Source organism: Mobula hypostoma, chromosome 25, assembly GCF_963921235.1.
Source record: "Mobula hypostoma chromosome 25, sMobHyp1.1, whole genome shotgun sequence".
Taxonomy (NCBI): domain Eukaryota; kingdom Metazoa; phylum Chordata; class Chondrichthyes; order Myliobatiformes; family Myliobatidae; genus Mobula; species Mobula hypostoma.
The window spans coordinates 16,247,211-16,265,151 of record NC_086121.1 but is presented as its reverse complement, the minus strand read 5'-3'; the positions used below and the strand labels follow the sequence as shown (position 1 = coordinate 16,265,151).

Genomic DNA, 17,941 nt, shown 5'->3' with positions numbered 1-17,941 from the left:
CTGAGGCTCAAATTCAATATTAAAAGCTGCTGGAAATTAGCAAGTCAGGCTGCAACTATAGAGGGGAATAAACAGTCAACATTTAGAGTTGAAATCCAGGTCTCGATCCAAAACATCAACTATTTATTCCCTTCCATAGATGCCAACTTGGTGAGTTCCTCCAGCATTCTATGTGTTGCTCCAAGATTTCCAGCACCTGCAGAATCTGTGGTGTTTATGATATGAGATTGAAATTCCGTTGGGATGTGAAAATGATCTATCCAGAGGTTGTGTTCCTTGTGGATCCTTAATCCTTTGAATCCTACCATTGTATTTATTAAATTTATTGGCTGGTCAAAACATTGGAGATGTTCCATTTGTTCCAATTGTATGTTTGCCTAGTTTTCAGTGTACATAGAATGGGATAACAGAGTAACAAGTCCTTCAGCCCATGATCATTGTGCTGACCAAGCCAATTTTAACTAATTCCATCTTCCTGCACATTGTCTGTAGCCCTCTATACCCTGAATAGTCATGTGCCTCTAAATGCCTTTTAACCATTGCTGTCATATCTGTTTCCACCATTTCCCTTGCCAGCATGTTCCAAGTACAGTACTGTGCAAAAGTCTTAGCCACATATTTATAGCTAGAGTGCCTAAGGCTTTTGCACAGTACTGTATATTATCTTTCCATTTACCAACTAACACTTAATACTACAGAGCTAATACAAAGCTAAATACTCTTATTTCTGTTTCCCACCCACCTTCCTATTTTAACCAATATACAATACTGTGAAAAGCCCTTAGGCACCCAAACTATATTTATGTGCCTAAGACTTTTGCACGGTACGGTACCCACCACTCTCAGTGTAACTTCGGATGGAGAGATGGTGATGTATTAAACCCACAAAATGATTCAAGGTGAGGTACACCTCAGCAGAGCTACTTTTATTAGCAGAATCATGTCTTAACCTTTACCCAGGAAAGGATCATTTGGGGCAGAACTCTGTAACCTTTCAGAGAAATAGAAAACATAAAATCTGAAATACCTTCCATCAGAAATTCAGCTGTCTTAACTTGAACTAGTGATCTCCAGGACATAAAGTTGCAATGCACTTCCACATCATTTGGGATCCTCCAGCTCAGCTGTGCTTTGTGTTGCCAATATCACATATGTTTCTTGATTCCCAAAGTGACCTTTTGGCAAAGGCAAAGAACGTGTTGTCCCATATTGACTAGAAAAACAGATCTGTTGACATTCTTTCTTGGTAAGAAAGACCCAAGTTATCTCAAAAAGAAAAATACATATATTTTGTCAACTAGGCTTATGAATGGAGGAAGAGCTTCTTCCAATTCCCCCCACCTGAAAACTCTTTAATATTGGCATCATTGCTCCCAGCTGAGATTACCTGCTTCTTTCTTCATTGGTTCTGTTGTGTCTATCTGCCATCCACATTGCTTGGAAGCTCCTTCACCTCATTCATAATTAAACTGTGGGTTGTTTTGTTAGGTTAAAAATGTGTGATTCTTCCTCCTATAGTAAAATTCCATCCAGATTTTAACATCTTATCACAGAGCAGAGCAACAAAATGTCTCAATACCTTTTGAGATTCTTTATTCTGTATTTACTTATGAGTACTATCCTCCATAAAGCCTCGTTTACAACAATACATAAAAAATGTGCTTCATATACTGCTGCATCTCTTTGCCTTTCTTGTAATGATAAGCTAAACCTGACCAACTTATCATCTCATGCCAAATTCAGTTGATAAACTACTGTATTAGGATGAAGATAGCAATGGACTTAGCTGTGCTGGCTTCCACTGTGGAACGACCCATTGAAAGACCTTTCAATGTCTATATATTATTTATCAGCAACTGTGAAACAGTAACTGAGCAGTAAATCAGTAACTGAGAGAAAGTTTGGAAAGAAAACAAGAAAGATGAAATGGGGAGGATGATCTGCAGGAGACAGATGGCAAGGAAAATTAGTTGCTGGACATAACTGCATTCAGTTGTCAAGATGTTCCCAACTAATCACACAGTGAAAGATGTTCATTGACTATACCTGGAAGAAATAATTTAATCTTGCAACGTGTTCATTGTGGGTTTGCATGTAGATAATAGAAGCTTTCCACTCCAGGTTTAGTAAATCCTGACCTTCCTTTAATCAATAGTGCCCATTTGGGAAAGCCCAATATCTGCTCTAGAACATATGAACAAAGCTGAGACTCAGCAACTTTAAGATTAATATCTGAATTGCACACTAAGTTAACACTGCATCTGATGATGTAGTTTATCACTGACAATTCCCCATAATTGAACCTGTAAGTATGGAGATAGGCTCTTTAAAGGATGACTATCAACTTTTTTTTTAAGTGGTATTAGATGAAAGTTAACCAGTAAGGAAGGTGATGATCTTTACTTGAGTGTTACTAGGGGACATTTTGAAGATTACCATTCAAAGTTTGTTTTTAAAATAGTTGTTTGGGGCCTCTCACTGAAAAGGTTGGTTCTGTGTATAGAGGCCAAGTCCAAACTGGGCTACAGTGTTAGAACACCTGGTTTCAAATCCTGGAATCAGCCTCCAAGTGAAAGCTGAATATTGGGATGGAATTTAGAAAAAACAAGCCATTAATGTTAACAAGGGCTTCATTTGCCTATGGCCTGGAAATTGCTGTGATTGCTGCATTCAAATCAAACTCCTTTCACTGCAAATAAAATGTGTGTTAATCCATGTTATTTAAACACACCAACGCCTCCATTATATCAGAAAGAGTGAAGTTTTGACATAAAAATATAAAAGATCCTTCAATGTCCGCGCTGTACTTCGATTGAATTGTTTGTGCTGGTGGATTCACCAAGGCAGGTGATTGGGGAAGGATTTCTGAAACTATTGGACTTCAGTGTTGAGCTAACTTTCAACAGCCTTGTCCATTCATAGAAAACCTATGCGGTTCCTTCACAAGCATCATCCACACGTAAATTCAACAAAAATGTCTTTTAAAATAAATTCTTTAGTTTTAAATAAATCTCTAAATCCAACACAGACTGTTTACTGAGCAAAATTAAAACAACTATTTCATGTGGCTGTGTGAAACCTGGGTTTTATTACTTCAGATTGGTGAAATGAAAGTCCCACTTCCTCCCCAGAATCAGAAAGCAGAGAGATTCGCCTAAAGACATTATTATTGGATCAGTTTCAGCAGTTATAGATATAATCAGGATCTGCTATCAAAAGAAGTTGGAAAGTGAAGATCCTTTACAGATTCGGCACCGCAAATCGCTGTTTTTTATTCACATCGACTGCATGACATTTTTAGCAATGGATAGCACTGATTCCAATGAGCTGTAGATCTGTTTTGATTCACTAGGCAGCAGACGCAGTCACAAGGAATTCTCTGTCTCTAGTCTCTGCCTAGTCTGAGACTAAGCATGAACAAACAAATGCAGCAGTTCAGAAATGATACAGAAAGGCAAGTTATCCAGCACACAGTGAATGTCCTGTGGCTTTATCTATACCCAATATGACAACAGACACAAAAGAAAAAAATAAAACCAAAACAACCAGTTCCTCTAAAACACTTTACTATGGCTATCCACAGCGCACTGGGAGGAAAGAAAACCACATTTGCTGGAGTCTTAGAGCTGAACCCTTACATACGCGGAGGGAGGTAATAATCTATTACAACTTTCCATCTCAAAACTGTACTGTCATTCTGTCACTCTGCTTGTACTTATTTGGTTGATGCTACAAAGATACATTTTTGGTTGATTTGTTCTAAGAAATCGTGCTTTTGTAATTTGTATATTGTGCACTGACAAAGTCTAGGAGTAATCTTTAGTTGTGTAGACCAGCGGTTTTCAAACATCACTCTGGAGTTTCTCAATATTTCATTCTCAGGGACACCGCTGCAAAATATGATCTCTATCTTAAGAGTCATATCAAAATAATGACATATTCTTCAGGTACCCTTGTAATTATTGACAAGTTGGGGGATCCTTTATAAAATCTGAAACATACCTTAAATACTGACAAAAATTGGGTATTTTTCAGGGGTCCCCTACAATTATTGGCACATGAGGAACAACTGTGTATCACATTACTAAACCCTCTCACTAAAACTTACCATGTAACAGGACAGGGTTAATTTTCCAAAAATTATTTACTTTTTGATATTAATTATTTAATTTTGTATCTGTGATTAACCAATAGAAAAACTGAGAGAGATCCCCTGACAACAGAGGTGCTGTATCATCACTTTGTAGGTCCCCTTTATGTGAGAGCTCCAGTTTGAAAACCTATGGTCTGCAGAGCAGTATGCCATCTAAGTCATGCGCTTGTTAAGATAATGTTTCATATTTAGGCCTATGGAATTGCTCTGAGATAGAGAAACAGAGCCTGGTTACATGTGACATTTCCATCCCCCCCCCAACTCTGTTGTCCTGATTAAGAACGTAGTCAGTGCGCACATACACAGGAAACAGTAGCAATACGTTTCAATTCCCTTCGTTCCTAAAAGTGTTAATCACTCTAGGATATGGTACCTTTATGACCTGCACCCTTTGGAATCTTAACCAAGTTACCAACTTTTGTGGTCTTGGTCTCTCTGACTGTTCTCAGCTTGAAATAACACTCAGAGCTCTATCTAAGAAGCTTCTTCCATTGATTCCTCGTTTAAAAATAATTAAGTTGCAGGCATTTACCCATGCTGCCTGCTGGTTGGGTGAGCACACACACACTGCCTCTTGTATTTCTGCCCTCTGTTTTGATGGTTTATTAGAGTTAGCTGCTCCCTTCTCAAACCTCACTACCAGAACCTATGGAGATGTAGTTTTTCAATGGTTCTTGTATGCCAGTGACAAATAGTAAACTCTGGGCATGTACAGACATTGGGCAAGAACAGGATTTGAATCCACTGCGATGTCCCTTATAGTCCTGTATTAGAAATAGCACAAGGAGCATTCACTCCTATGGCCAACCAGGAGAGAAAGGAATACAAAGAAATAAGCAGGCTAAGATTATTCATTATTATTTTATTTTATTCTGTTAGTATTTCTATCAATTTGTGTATGTTGTGTATGGTGAGAGTGGGTGAGCTGTTTTGTGAATTGATGTCTACTATCTTTCTGAATGAAATATTGTCTACTTTTAAGCTTTATGCATTCAGGCAAACGGTGAATAACAGTAAGTTCTGACAGTGAGAGCTATTAATGGATCCAAATCACCATCAACATGGAAACTTTTGTTTGCCTACTTTCATTCACAATGATACACTTCACTATAATGAATGTTTGAAAATGTCATATCTCTCCTAATTACCAATACTCAGCCTTCACGATCCCCATTCTTACAAAAGCAACTAAACAGAAAAGTTGCGGCTTTGTTATTGTATCTGCACTATTTTTAGTCCTTTCATCAGCGTCACTAAAATTAGGTTGGATTGTTATCTTAGCAGACGTCAATTAGCAGTGACGTCTTGCCTGACCAGTTGTTGAGCTGAAGAACTGGGTGAAGAGCCAAACCAAACAAATCAGCGTCACCACCACACTTTGGAAGAATAGACAAGAGTTTTTGAATCGGGAATTAATGATCACCTAAGGACATAAAATATTGTTGATTAAGAGAGCAGAGAAGAAATATGGGAAAAGGGTCAAGTTCAGCAGCATTGAACGTTAGAGGTGTTTTGACATCTTGATTTCAATGCCCAGAATTTAAGGAATGATGAAGCACAAATCAAGCAGCAATTTGTAGTGAATTTCACTAGATTTTAAAAAGGAAGTGCTTTAAATTTGCTATGTGTTTATCCTTCTCTTGCTGTACTGATCCGGCACAGTGCCAAGAGAAATGGCATCAGAATTAAATTTAATATCTCTGGCATATGATGTGAAATTTGTAAACTTTACAGCAGCAATACAATGAAATAAATGATAGATAAATAAATAGAGAAAAAGCTGAGTTACATTAACAGCCACTTTTGCCATTTCTCCAGGATTTCTATTCAAATTTTGTACGGAAAATCTCCGGCAAGCTCTTATCCATAGAAAATAGTAGATGGAATTAAAACTTCTTGTGCAGAAGTTCAGTTTGATGATAGCAGTGAAGGGTAGAGGATTTATCACATAATTAACGGAATTAATCTCACTCGAGTTAGAAGGCAGCTTGTTCACAGCGTATTTGGAAACATGTTGAGCTTTTCCGCTTACCTCTTACCCCTTGCCCTTGGACCTCGTACCAGCTTGTAGTCAATGCACAGTGAAGAGCAATCTTACTTCTGAATCATGTGAGTTCAAGTCTCGCTGATGAAATTTCACACATAATTGGGGTTGTAATTTGGATTGTCATTCACAATGTAATACTATGGGAGTGTTACAAAGCCATGGGGTAATATGCTTTAGAGAAGAGATTGAACTGACATTGTCTTCTTTCTAAGGATGATATAAAGGTTTCTTTGGTTGTTGTTTAGAAATTAAATACTCTAAATCAGGTGATGGAGGTAATGTGCAGATAATCTTTGATCTCATTGAATGGGAGAAACTGAAAGAACTCAAAAAGTCTACTTTGATGGGCTGGCATATTCTTTGCACCCATGGACATGAACACCACTGAGAAATTGCTGGTGATTGCTGGTGTTTCCAGGTGTATGTTTGGGTCCTCAAGTCATGATACGGCTATTCCAGTCAACAAACATTTAACAAGAAATACATCTCTCAGCCCTACATAATAAGGTTGATCAGTTTTTAATCTCATCTAATCTTGTGTCATTAAATTTGTTTGAGTTCAGGAACTGAATTAATCATGAATGTTTAGGCTGCAAAGCTAATCAAGAATGTCTTCTGCAAAGTACTTGTTGATCAGTTCAGGGAAATGCTGCCAGAGAAGTACAAGCCAAATTGATTGTTTTCAGAGTTTTCTGGCAAATTTTCTGTTTAAATTGCTGGGATACTCTGTTCTTTTGCACAGGCCAATGTTGAAATCGAGACCTACCCCATGCCACCTGCTGTGATGCCATTTTTTTAAAATAATGGTTGTGCTCACCAAACTGAGGAAGGTTGGTGTTGGGACTGAGATACTTTAGCCGTCTAGCGTTCACAAGTCATCTCTTGTACAGTTAAATGCAGATTAAAGATTTCTATATTCTGAGCTGGCGCTTAGCCATAAAATTTGGTGCTTGGACTCTAAGAGTGTTGAATTACTTCTTTAATGGTTGTCATTTTGTTCAGGACATTTCTGCCTGTGGAGCTATTGCCCTTTGAAAGTATCAGAGTTAGCAAATCAGCATTTAACACCAGTGCTGCAAAATTGCACCCTAAACTAATCTTACACATTAGAACGTAAAGCTGAAAGAGATTATCAGCTAGTTGGAGATAAGTTACTGATTGATTTTGCAGTTCCACTAGACCAGATGCTAAAGAACTTTGTGTTGACCGTGAACAAGTCATTTATTCTCAACATGGGTGCTGGTAGACATTCCCTGTGGAATACAGCATGACTGAGAGAATAAACAGAGCTACCAGAAGAGGAAGGGGAAGATGGGAAGAAGGACCTCAGCCCAGTGTACAGTTCCGCTTGCTGAATCTCATGGAAGGATGGTGTGGGAATCTGATGCCTAATTAAGGATGACCTCAACTACATCTTGTTGCCGAGGAGCACATTGCCAAGTGCTTGCCAAGGTCATTGTGATAGTGAAATTTTAGGGGTATGGCTCCTTTCAGGTTGAAGCAAGAAATATTTGCAACCTGTCTAAAATTCCCGACCATTGAGAGAGATCACTATTACTCACTAACCCAAAAGAATACTTTTCATTTCCTCTTGGCAGCTGGCAGAAGAAGCTCATGGTTTTGGGAGGGTTTATAAATTTCCCCATGGCACAGTAACTCTGCGCCTGACAATTTGAAGGTACCAAGTGCACGATCCCAAAAGGATTCCACTTCCTTATTTGGCAGCTGGTTTGTGACCAAACAGTGCATCATGCAGGTCGATTCTTGATTCCCTAACAGCGGTCAGAGTGTATCCATTCTGAAGCCCTTCAGTAAAAATATATTTGTTTCTGAGTATGTCAAAGAATAATTGTTTCATGATAAGGACTGTCTGCAGGCTTCAATGCACAACCTATTCATAGGTGGGCAATGCACATCGAATAAATACTATGTCACAAGAAGCGTGGTGAGGTGTTTTCAAATAGTACCTCATTGGCTGGAATATTTTGGGGAAGCCATGTGGAATTGAGTCTCAACATTCATCATAATTTGCTGCATGCTCCATAGCCTTATCAGATTAATAATGACACTGTACAGTGAGCAGCCCTGCAGTAGTTGGCAAGACAAAAGGAAAGCCACTTTTTGCCAGAGTAAAGTGTAACCATCTGTCCAATAAGTTCAAGCCCAGTTTTCCATTCACCAGCAGCCCATTGTCACACTGTCCCTCACAGCTTCTGCTTAGCAACAATTCTAAAATAAAGGAAATTATAGAATGAAAATTAAAAGTCAAAATCTGTCAATTGCTAACAAAATTTAACTCATCACTTGTATACGTTCCTGTTATTCTAATCCCGTATATGCATAATCATGCAGTGCTGCTCCTAGGTAATCCACGTGAGTTTTCTCACAAAGTTGCCTCTGCATTTTAACGTGCAGATCATCTGACCTCAGTAGCTGTACAAGCCACTTCACATCTGCAGCCGACCTTGCAAAATCCCACTCTGCACTGTTTGGCTTTGCTGCTGGCCCAATATCTCAGCGTCAGTGAGCTCTGCTTTCAGGTTCACCCTTAAATGACGTGCATTGTTATTTACTGAGCTCTGAATGACAAACAAATGAGACTTTATCAACACTCTATTCATACCCTTCCATGAAGGTCTGCCCAGGCTGTAATTTTGCGTTGTCAGATTGGACATTGTTACGTCAAGGATTTTGGGTGCTCTTTGGCTGTAACAACTTTCACAATTATAAAAAAAACCTGCAGTTTGTGAAAGCTGTGAGGTGTGGTTATGAGAGTTGTTATACAAAGAATAGCAAAATATGGTAGAACTTATGAATAATAGACCTAAGCTTAATTGTAAAAGATTGCTGGTGGTTGATTGATGAGGGTGTGATGCACTGAGAAGTGTTTGAGACTGCTGGTACTGTTGGTGGCAATTGAAGTTGTATTCATGGCTTCGATCACTGATGTGAAGTCATTGAATTTCTAATGGCACTGCATCAAGGTCCTTGGTGCTTAAATCTTTGCCTTGACTCCCACAACTATCTGTTCCTGTTGCCTTCTGTTTGAGACTGGAGGACTACTCAGTCCCACCCCTCCTGCATCACCCCCAAGAAAAGGACATCCCTCCTCTCCACCTTCTGCCCCAAAGCCATAGAACATAGAACCACAGAACCTGCTGTCCAACTCCTGAAAGTCTCACAGGTCAGCTTCAAGACTAGAACACATGTCAGCATATACGCCTTCCTCAGAAAACCTTCCCTTTAAGAAGTGCAGACTAACTTTAAGTAGAGTTAACTTGCTTTATTTGTTATTTGCCACTCTCAAGATTGGGTCCTCTGTAAAAGCAGCACACCAGCAAAAAGGACAAACACCCCTCTGGGCAGCATACTGAAATTATCACAATCTCAGGAGATACATGGCAGGTACAAGATCACCACGCAGGATTTTTGACAACCTTCCAATTTTGTTCCCTCTGTATTTTAGAAGAATTCCTTTCTCTATATTATTTCATGTGCCAATACCTCAGTCCAGTGTTTATGATGCTGAATATTAAGGGCAGTTTTGTTTTGCCATTGGATCAAGTCCATTAGGAATGAGGGTTGCCAGGCTTGATAGAAATGTTCCTGAAGGTTTCTTCGTGATGAAGTTAATTTTTCCCTTCCTAGCCATTGCTCATATGCCTTACCACAGCTTTCAGGAAGCAGAGAGACTTTTAATTACAGGATTGTTTGATGTATAATCTTTCAAACAGCCTTCTTTATGCTGTCTCCTTTATGTTATTAATAACTTTATAAACTATGTGCAAATAATTTATTTATGACTATATGTTTTTTTTCTCCTAAGTTGTTGCCCACAGCAGCTTCGTGGCTGTTGGTCACTATTTCTGCAGTGTCCAAGTCTCACTCACTCACAGTAGGCTAGATATGAGTTCAGCTACTGGTGATGAAAACTCAATGTCTGGTCAATCCAATATCCAACAGCTGTTTCTCACTTGGCCAACAATGGGGCTAAGGTTCATGGAATAAGGTCTCAGAATTCATCCAGAGTTAGGTGATCTACACTCAAGATAGAGCTGGGTGGATCACTAGGCCTTGGCAGCATTACACCTCTCCCTCCAGTGTGAGAAAGATTGTTCTTTGGCCTGCATAGCCAAAAGGCTGGTCAGACCACCCACTGAGGCTGGAGACCTCCCAGCCTCTTGCCTCACCCCTTAAACATGAAGGTGGTGGAGCCATCAGTTAGGTCCCTCAGGCAACTCAGGAGGAGAAAGGAACAAATTGGAAAAATTTGGAATGATAACTGAATGGGCTCTGGAAAAGCTGTGAAGAGTAAAATCGTGGGTTGCCAAAGATTATTTTTATTATCTTGCCAACCATGTCACAACACAGCAGCCAATCACACCAGAAACCACATGAACAGTACCATTTCTCACTTGGAAGGACTGGGGGTATCAGACAAACATGTAGAGTTATGAAACACGTAGAGACACGAAGACATGAAGAGTTCATCCCAACGTCATTCACTTCAAAGTTTCTAAAATTATGAAGCTCTCAAAAACACATTATTTGTAGAATCAGTCATCAAGCCATACAGAGCTGCTTTTGGCACATACGAACTAATCAGAATGAGCTCCGAAAAGCCTAGGATTGACACTTGGGAAACAGCAGGTTTCATTCTTGCGAAGTGGGTATTACTGGTAAGACGGGCATTTATTACCTATGTCTGTATTCCTTGATCTAGTGCTGAAGGGCCTGCCTTGATGTTCTGACAGCAGTCATGACTTCACAAGGAGTCACATATGAGCCAGGTATACTTCCTTAACAATCCCCAGAAGCTTTATTTTCACAACAATTCAATGCATTCATACTCCCCTTTATTTACAGTTAGTTTTTAATAAACTATCAGACAATCATGACAGAACTTGAACTTGTATTTTATGGATTAGTAGTCCAATCCTCTGGGCTGTTAGAAGAATAACATTCCTGCTGCCTCGACAGTGTTGGGACTTGAAGCCAGGGTCATGGAGGTAAAAAGTGTAACTGATTGCTTCAGTCCATGCTGTGACCATGTTTACTATTAAACTTGAACCTTTTTTTAAAGGTGATTGTTGTCTTGCAAACAATAACACTTGAGAGGCCTCTTTCTGTGCTGTATCATTCTATGATTGTAGCCTTTTCGTACAGTTGTTACCCTTTAACCACCAATGTTACTGGTTATTCCTTGTTGACGTGTCCTTGGTTTATAAATTGGTTCTAATATCTGTAACATGATTTTACCCTTTCTTTCTTCCCCTCTCCCTTCAGAGTGAAAGAATTGAGAAAGGCCAAGGAACCTGAAGATTTACAGAAGGACCCCATAGCAATGTAACATTGCTTCCTGACTGTTTTCTTTATGTTTATATCAGAGACATTTACAAAAGATCACTAGAGATTTGGGAAGATTAGTAACACTCTCATCGCAACAAGGCTCTAGAAACTTTTTTTCTCTCGACCACATCGGCACTTTTATGGAACTTTTTTTAAAGAAATCGAAACAAGGCACCATAGAACTTGCAATTTATTGTTTTAAGAACTTGAAAACTAACTTGTAGAATGAAATAACCTCTTTACCAGCCTGGTGCGTAGTACTGTAAACTTGTGTGAAGGTTTGCAACACAAAAAAGGGGGCTTTTTTGTCAGGATTAAGTAAATGTAGAGATATCGAAGTGTGAAGAAGAGCAGGTCAGTGCACTGAAGGGAGTGTTAAACCGAAAGGAAAGGTGTTGCGCAGCTTATGTGGACCCTGAACCAGGGAGACACAGGTTTTGCATGTTGTTCTCTTGGGTGTGTTTATGGCTGCACTGTGGTGATAGAGATTGGTCCAATACTAGGCTTGGGACTTTCTCTCTTCTAACTTCTTCCCTGTTTTCATCAAATCCTTCTGTTGGTATATACTGGGAAAGAAATTACTCTAATGGTAGGAGAGAGGAGTAAGAAGTGGAAAAGAACCCTGCCTCCAGATGCTTGATGCAGGAAATGTGCAATTTGCCAAATTATGGAGGTGGCCAGTGGCTGCATATTAATTCTTCATTCAGTTAATTGGGTCAAAGTGCCTAAAAGTCTGGTATATTTCCCTTATATGTTCTCTCCTTTTCTGACTAGAACCCTCTGGACCAGAAGTACTGCGGTCTTAAAAAACTCTTGAAGGACCAGTGATAGCTTCTTGGGGCCAAACATAGAGAGCAGCTTGAGCTATGATTTGTTTTCTATACATTAGTCCAACATTGTAGATATTTGGTGTGTTTGTGCGTATGTGTGCCTAAACCAATCAATGTTTTGGTCATCCTTCAACCCACACCTGGTTGTAAACTGTGAAGGAAATCAGAGGCTTAACAGCTTCTGAAGTCCCGGAGCCTTGCTATTTTGGAGCTAGTCATTACTGTAAGATCAGGTAGTAAACTGGACTAAATCAAGGTGCTTTAATATGTCCCAGACAGCTGAAAGTTATTTAGTAAATCTGCTGTTAATTTTACACCAGAGTCAGCCTAATGGGTTATGCAGTGCAATGAAAGGTGATTTATTAACAACAAAAGCCCAATTCTAAAGTTTAGGTACTCTCCTCACTGATATGGAGGGGCAAAGATGAACAGTCAAGACTATGCAGTGATAATTGTCACTGCTCAAAAGAGTTCCTGTCAGAGTACTATCTGCGCATCCTCTGGCATCAGATCCATAGTTCATATGTGAGCCCAAAGAGTGGAATTTGGCAGGCTGCTTGCCTACAAGGGATGTCACAGGTTAGACCCACTGTTACCCTATGCAACATTTTTCAACTGGGCTCAGTAGATCATGGTGAGAGCAGAAAAGCCAGCTGGTTTTTCCCTTGATCCCATGCAGACAAGGAAGGATCATCACATTACAGAGTCCATGTAGACTTCAGTTTGATGTTGTTTCGAAATCTGCAGCATGCATGAATGCAGCAGATCCCAGAGCAGGACCAGGGAGTTCCTCAGAGAGACACTGTGTTATATGTTCAGAGAGCACTTTATCCTCTTGCCTCCAGACTCCTTGGAGACTAAGTCACTCCCAATTTAAGTAATTATGTGCAATGTACAATGTGGATATATCACATCTTCATTTCAATCAATGCTTTATGCATTGGTGGAGCTTGGTGGAGTAACCTACACTACACAAGCAGCATGCAGCATATAAATCCAGCCAAGTATTCATAACCCCCTCAGGTGCTACATTGATATGTGTGAGTGATTTAAATAAGTTTTAAAAAATAATGAAGTAATGCAGTGGCTCCATGTATAAATTATTATTGTAGAGTTTTTTTAATGTACTATCAAATCTTAGGGAGTTGCTGGAACAGAGATTTTAAGATGCTTTTTGAGTCACCTCAAGATAGATACCGAAAACTGACACGAGAGACCCTGGCTTGACTGCAAATGCACCCTTCCACCTTTCTATTGCCATTTATTTCCCCTCTTCTCTTCTCTTCTCCTTGTCTCTTGAAGGGCGTTACTGGTTACAGTTCAAGCCCCAGGTGCTGTCTACAGTATGTACTGGCCAATATTCAGCTCTCAACTAACAAAATCTTTATTAAATTGGCTGCTGTGTTTCTTACATTATGACACTGATTAAACACTAATTCATTGGCTGTAAAGCATCTTGAGACATGCTGAGGTTGCTTCATCCAAGCACTTACTTCTTTTGGACAAGGGACAAGGAGTTATCTCTGCCCAAGCCAGCATCTTGATGGTGTCGACCTGAGGAGCCCTGACCTTTCTGGCTCCAAGAAAAGAGACTGATAGCATCAGTTCCTGTTTCTCCATGCTGGTCAATTATCAATGTTATGTTGAAAATCAGCCATGAGAGACATATCCTTTCACCAACTGCCAGCAATTGGCCTGGTCTTCCCAAGGCAAAGGTCAGTGAGAGAGAGGATTCGATTTTCCCAAGTGTGAGTGGCTAGTGCGAAGAGATTTAAGCTGTCCCTACTTTCCAAAGTCAAACAAAGCCCTCCAAGGCTAACAGTGTTGAAGGTGGCACAGACTTATTTTCCAGATTGCATGCCAATTGGGGAAGTTGAAGAAAGGCAATGTCTTCTATTGGACCATCTATTTTGCTGTTGTAAAGGGACAGGAAACTTGGATTAGGTTTGTACTGAGATACAGGCAGAAACCCAATCAACCCTCCACAAGCTCATTACAGATAAAGAGCCCTTTGCTATGGTCAAGTAAAAAAAAATGGATGAGCACTCAATGGACATGATCTGCATTGAGAAAGCCATGTACCTTTATCCCTTTTAGCTTTGTTTTAAATTACTGTCAGGATGGCTTCCAGAACTGCCTGCGCTATCTAAAACAAAATTATATTTGGGAAGTATAAAACACATCAGTAGGCAGCAAAATTCTTTTGCCTGGCCACAGGCATGCTACCTGTTGATAACTCAGCAAACAGTATTGCTGACAGTTTAATGCATGAAGTTTTTAATGCAAGACCCTTCACCACATAAAAAGTCTTTCAAACTAATGAACAAATAAAATTGAACAAAGTGCAAATTGCTTTCTCCTTCCACTTGATTCTCTCTCTCTCCCTCCTCCCACCCTTCAATGATACATTAAACCTTATGAGGCACCATTGAAAAAGCCCTTGGAGTGCTTATTATGTTGCTTCACAGGTTGGAAGTTATTTTAAAACATTTTTGTAGAAAAATGTGCTCTCAATATCTCACCATTGAGTTTTCGATGAATGAAAAGTCAGCTCATGACAGAATGATACGTGTTGTTTGACATTATTTGAATTTGAGAGGGCATATGGAGCCCAGGTATATTGAGTACAACAGGTGAGGTTATTACACCACATGTATTTGAGATTGAAATGCACTCGAGTTATTTTTCTACCTGACCACGTGAAAATGGAGGGGGTTGGGTTTGCTGGGATGGTGAGCAGTTTGGGGCAGGAAGGTCCACATAAGCTGGATATTAACCTTTTCCAAAAACTCCCGAAACCTTTCTTCCTCAACAGTCACTGTCACCTAGCTAGTGTCCTGTCACGTCCAGCACTTTATTTTGCCTTACTTTTTAACTTTTTTTTTAGTCTGAACTTTTTTTTAAAATATATATATATAAAATATATAAATAATTTATTTAAAGCTTTGATTATTTAATTTATTTTCCTTTGTTCTTTCTTTATTTCAAAAAGCATTTAAGCTTTTTTAGCCTTTCAAAAATAGGACAATTTTTTTTTTGTGGGGTCACATTCATTGCCTTGACATCATACAAGACAGTAAGGTCTAGTATGATGTATTCTGCTGGCCAGTAATGTCCATATTCTTGGCTACTGTCAGTAACCTGGGTGGACTCTGTATATATAGAAGAACATGATAGGTAAATGAATGCAAACAATGAATAAAACGTGGGATGCCAACAATGAATTATTTTACTGTGAGTGGTTATGAGATTGGTGATGGCAGAATGGGAATTTGTATAGTTTTATTTGAATGAGCTAGCAATGTGGATATACTGTTTGTAAATAATGTATATATACTTAAAATGATGGAAAAAAACAATGGAGATATGTGCATGACTGTAATGAAAAAAAAACAAAAGGAAGTATTAGAAGCAAACGACCTGTAAAATGAAAAAAAATTCACTGTAAGAATTCCTTATTTTAAATGTTCTTTAGAAGGACATTTTTGCTAAAGCATGATTACTTGCAAAAAAAAACTACTGTACTTAGAATTAGAAAACAAACAGCAAAATGATATAACTGAAAAGTTTATGTTTACATATTTCTTTTCTGTTTGGCTACCAAGACTTATCTCCTTTGCCAATGGGTGCCAAGTAATGTGAATGCTGTATTGCTAAATGAAAAGACACAACATTAAGTTATAATCTTTGCTGAGCAGGTTACTGTAAGGATATAATATATATATATATAGCATTATACCATAAATCACTCTTTGAAAAGAAAGATTAACAGGCATTTTTATGTTAAATACTGTGCGATAAATACAGTGGGAAATGATACACGCATACACATACAAATACAGACATACAAACACACACACATGCACACACACTCACACACATGTGCACACACATACACACGTGCACACACTCACACACACTCGCGCACACACACCCATACACACAAGCACGCACACACACACACACACACACACACACACACCACACACACACACAAAACATAATAAATTTTGAAAACAAACTTGACAGTATTGGAGAGAATGTCCACTTCATCTGTTCATCTGAGATTAGAAAAACAGGTCACAACATTGCACAAAAAAAAATTAAAAAAAGAAAATTCTAGAAAATGCAAAGCTTTGTTGCACACTGCAACAGCCCAGCGACGTAAGCTACGACAGACACTCCTGGGGTTGCTCACAATTGCATGTGATACTAGTGTAGATTCTCCTTTTTTTGTCTCTATTTTCTTGTCCCCTCTCTTCTCTTTCTCCCTCTTCACTCTTTTGTTTTTAACCTTTTTTGATTTTTACCTTTTGGTTCAATTTTTCCTATTTTTGTATGTCTGCATGTGAGAGTGTCACTGGGTCGTTTAGGATCTTTACAAGGGATAGCCCAGCTGCCAGAGTCATGCAAACATTTAAAATTCCCCTTCAAAATTATGTAAGATGTTTTTGAATGCTTTATAATCCTTTCTGCTGTAAATTAAAAAAAAAGAAAAATCTCTTCATGTTAGTTTGTTAAATTTATTTCTGAATATATATATTGTTTGATACTAACTTTCTCGTTCTCTGGACACCTTTTTGACTCTTGGCACCAAGGTGCCCTCCAGTGGGTTGGTCATCTAATTATTTCTGTCAGGTTTCTTTCCTGTGTCTTTTTATTATTGTTCTGGGCCTCGCCTTTTCTACCCTGGATGTCACTTTCCTGTCAGCGGTCTTCCTCTTCCTTCCCTTCCATTCCTGATCTTATCTTACTGTTCGCTTTCCTGCTTTCCTATTTCTGAAATTTCCCCTTCACCTTCCCCTTACTTTTTCCTAGTTGCATGCAGCTTCACAATATCCTCTGGCACCTCACAAGAATCCAGAGTTCCACTTCTGGTTGATGGACCCTAGAGGTTTAACCCATCACTCTCCTCATCAAAAAACTCGATATACTGTCCCCAATATTTTAAAAAACTAAGAAGCAAAATTTACATCAAGAAAATTAAAAAAGATATCCATTTTTATTTATTGTCTCTCTAAGTTATTCAGAACATTGCCCACGGATTCGTCTTTAATTTACGGAGTTCGCCAGCAATCCTGAAAGGTTAGTAACCCTGCCTTCCTCATTAGGCCTAACCAAATAATGTCAGTATGCTGTTAGGCCATGAAGGATTATACAGCAGACTCCAGCGTTCTCTAGCACAGATCCCTTTTTCCAGAAGAAATCATGGATTATGATCAGGTTGAGATTTTCTCCCCTTGTATCCTACCACAGACTGGGCATCTTATTTTCACATGTTGAGTTTGTATGCCTCAAAAGAATCTCTGAATTTTTGTCCCCAGTATTGTCAAATGTTTTTCTGTGCCAGTGAGGTAGATACTCCTCTGCCTACATATAGTTGATCCTGCACTGGAGGGACACAGTTATATATTGGACTTTCACATTGTCTCCCTGCTATTATCTTCATGGGTAATTGTGTAATTTGCATTTGTGCCTCCTTCCATCTGCATTGCAGGAACCCTTTATCAAGGGATTAACGTACTTCCTGCTTGTCTGGGCAAATCTTTACAAACCTCTGTG

General features: G+C 39.0%; 1 protein-coding gene across 7 annotated transcripts in view; it reads left to right on the top strand.

Annotated features, from left to right (window-relative positions):
• LOC134337713 (calmodulin-binding transcription activator 1-like) overlaps positions 1-16,872 on the top strand; it is a 1,241,580-nt gene extending 1,224,708 nt beyond the window's left edge. For 4 of the 7 annotated variants that reach the window (XM_063032918.1, XM_063032917.1, XM_063032914.1 and 1 more), the window contains 2 exons: positions 3,584-3,652; positions 11,487-16,872. In XM_063032918.1, the coding sequence (XP_062888988.1) occupies positions 3,584-3,652; positions 11,487-11,519 (102 nt within the window). In that variant the 3' untranslated portion in view covers positions 11,520-16,872. The remainder of the gene's footprint in view (positions 1-3,583; positions 3,653-11,486) is intronic. The other 3 variants (XM_063032916.1, XM_063032915.1, XR_010016050.1) reach the window with 2 other exon arrangements.
• Positions 16,873-17,941: the final 1,069 nt, after the last annotated feature.